The sequence below is a fragment of the Mus musculus genome, chromosome 10, assembly GCF_000001635.26.
Source record: "Mus musculus strain C57BL/6J chromosome 10, GRCm38.p6 C57BL/6J".
Taxonomy (NCBI): Eukaryota; Metazoa; Chordata; class Mammalia; order Rodentia; family Muridae; genus Mus; species Mus musculus.
Window position 1 is genome coordinate 129408649 of NC_000076.6, and position 2751 is coordinate 129411399.

General features: G+C 32.8%; 1 protein-coding gene across 1 annotated transcript; it reads left to right on the plus strand.

Annotated features, from left to right (window-relative positions):
* The first annotated feature begins 719 nt into the window (after positions 1-719).
* Olfr785 (olfactory receptor 785) lies at positions 720-1658 on the plus strand. Its single transcript, NM_001305430.1, has one exon. The coding sequence runs from the start codon at positions 720-722 to the stop codon at positions 1656-1658; it is 939 nt and encodes a 312-aa protein (NP_001292359.1).
* The last annotated feature ends 1093 nt before the right edge of the window (positions 1659-2751 follow it).

Below are 2751 nucleotides of genomic sequence, written 5' to 3' on the forward strand. Positions count from 1 at the left end.
CTTTTGACCAATTCTACAGAGGCAGGCATGTATCCCCTCCAATAGAGTAGATCTCAAAACTAATATGGAAGCAACTTGGTACCCTAAGAACAATCATGTTATTATTGACCTGGTGGGCATTCAGGAAGTTCAGTGTTTTGTCACAAAGGGTCTACATATGAATGTGGCCAGATATTACCATTCCTTCTAAACAGCTTGCATAAAACTTCCCAGCACTATCAATACTAGCCAACATGATGGAATCTTCCAGGCTAGTTCAATCTTGACTATTCTGTATTCTGTATCTAGACTATGCAAAGTCTATGCAGTAGTAGGATATTACTTTCTAGTTTTGGAGTGAAACCAAGAATAATGAAAATAGTCTGTGTTGTTTTGATATTTTCTGGGTTGTGCTTGGCCAGCAGTTCACAGGGAGTTGTCTCACATCTGGCAATAGTAATTTAATTTTGAAGCATACTGCTTCTCTGAGCAGTGTTGACCACCCATTTAAAGTACTTTTATTTGGTCTTCTTTAAAATACATTATTTTAGTTATTTTATAGAGCAGTAGGTTACTAAGTGTCTTTATCATATCTACATGGTTTATTTCACTCCTCTCCCAGCCCTTATCCTCATACAATGCTTCCTTTAACTCTTTATTCCAGGCAGCTTTCATATTACTAATTTGAGTTGTTTGTTTTGTTTCAACCATAGATTTTGTTAAAAGATAAACACATCAGTATGAGAAACCACACTGTGATCACAGAGTTTGTGCTGTTAGGTATATCAGACACACCAGAACTTCAACTTGTACTTTTCATCTTTTTATTAATAACTTACATATTAAGTGTCACTGGAAACCTGACCATCATCATCCTCACCTTGCTAGACTCTCGTTTAAAGACTCCTATGTATTTCTTTCTCCGGAATTTTTCCTTCTTAGAAATTACATTCACCAGTGTTTCAATTCCCAGATTTTTGGGGTCAATAATTACTAAAGTCAAGACAATTTCCTATAACAACTGTCTGGCTCAGTTATATTTCTTCATCTCCATGGGGGTGTCTGAGTTCTTTCTTCTAACTGCTATGTCTTATGACCGTTATGTTGCCATCTGCAAGCCACTGCACTACACCCTCATCATGAATCAGAAAGTCTGCACCCTTCTTGTCCTCGCCTCATGGCTGGCAGGATTCCTGACCATCTTCCCACCATTAATGTTGGTCCTCAAGCTGGACTTCTGTGCTTCTAATGTCATTGATCACTTCTCCTGTGACTACTTCCCCATTCTACAGCTCTCCTGCTCAGATACAAGGAGTTTAGAGATGATTGGCTTTTACTTTGCATTTGTCACTCTGCTGTTCACACTGGCTCTAGTGATCTTGTCATATATCTGTATCATCAGCACCATTCTGAGGTTCCCATCTGCCAGTCAGAGGAAAAAGGCTTTCTCCACTTGTTCCTCTCATATGATTGTCATCTCCATGTCCTATGGAAGTTGCATTTTTATCTATGTGAAATCTTCTGCAAATGAAAGGGCATCACTGACCAAAGCAGTAGCTGTTCTCAATACTTCAATTGCCCCTATGTTGAACCCTTTTATTTATACATTAAGGAACCAGCAAGTAAAACAAGCTTTCAAAGACTTGATTTACAAAGTACTGTTGTATAGAAGCAAATGAAAGGATGTGTCAATGTGAAGAAATGCCATTTTAAAGATTTAATAAAGATAATTTGTAATTTTTATTATTTTCAGGTGAATTGAATATATAAAGGGCAGTGCTAATCTATCAGTTTCCCACTCAATTCATTATTCAAACCTCAACTTTAACCAATATAAATAGGATAAATTGAAACTATATTTTGAAATGCAATATGCTCAAAGGGAACATAAATGTTTTCTATATTAATATATGCATCTATGTTATATTGACAAAAGCAAACCATCTCCATATTTCTCTTTAAATACATGATAGGCTATGTAGTTCTGTTTTGAAAAAAAGCATTCTTTATTCATAGTTAATCTGATGTTATTTAACAACTGCTAGCCATATGAATTAATGAAAAGTATAAAATTTCTCTAAACCTTGACTTTTTATTTAAAAATAAAAATGAAAATTTCATGTTTATAAGATTAAATGAGATCAAATATGAAAACTTTTAATTGAAGAACTAGATAATGCCTATAATAACTTATAACTCATGAATATATTGTCAAATGCTTGGAATTAATTTCAACTTACAGAACAGGAAATAACACAGCTTTTCTCAGATTCTTGGTGCTGTACAATTTTGGAGAACAATTGTTTATACAATTTCACTTCTCAAAATACTCTCTTAAAACTCTCTTAATTCTTTTAACTCTTCTCAAAATTTTTCTTTTATTTTGAATGAAAATAAGTTAACTAAGAAGTTAACTAAGCTTAAATCACAAATCATAATAGCCCACTTGAATTTTTATTTAGCTCTTAATAAAAAAGGCCATATAAATTTGTGATTTGAAGTTGAATTTATGATGTCATAAATAAAAATTAAGTGTTTTGAGATAGTAGTAATAATAGTATTAATTTACTTCATTTTCTTTGTTACACTATATCTGTCTATCTAATAAACAAAATATGAGAGTTTGAACACATGGCTTCCATAAACCTTTATTATATGAATATTAGTATTTTTAAAATTATTACAAAGGATTTAATAGTCTCTCTTTCACTTGGTTTAATTCTATAAACACTATTACTTATACTGGGAATTAATTGCATCCATTGTTGAAAA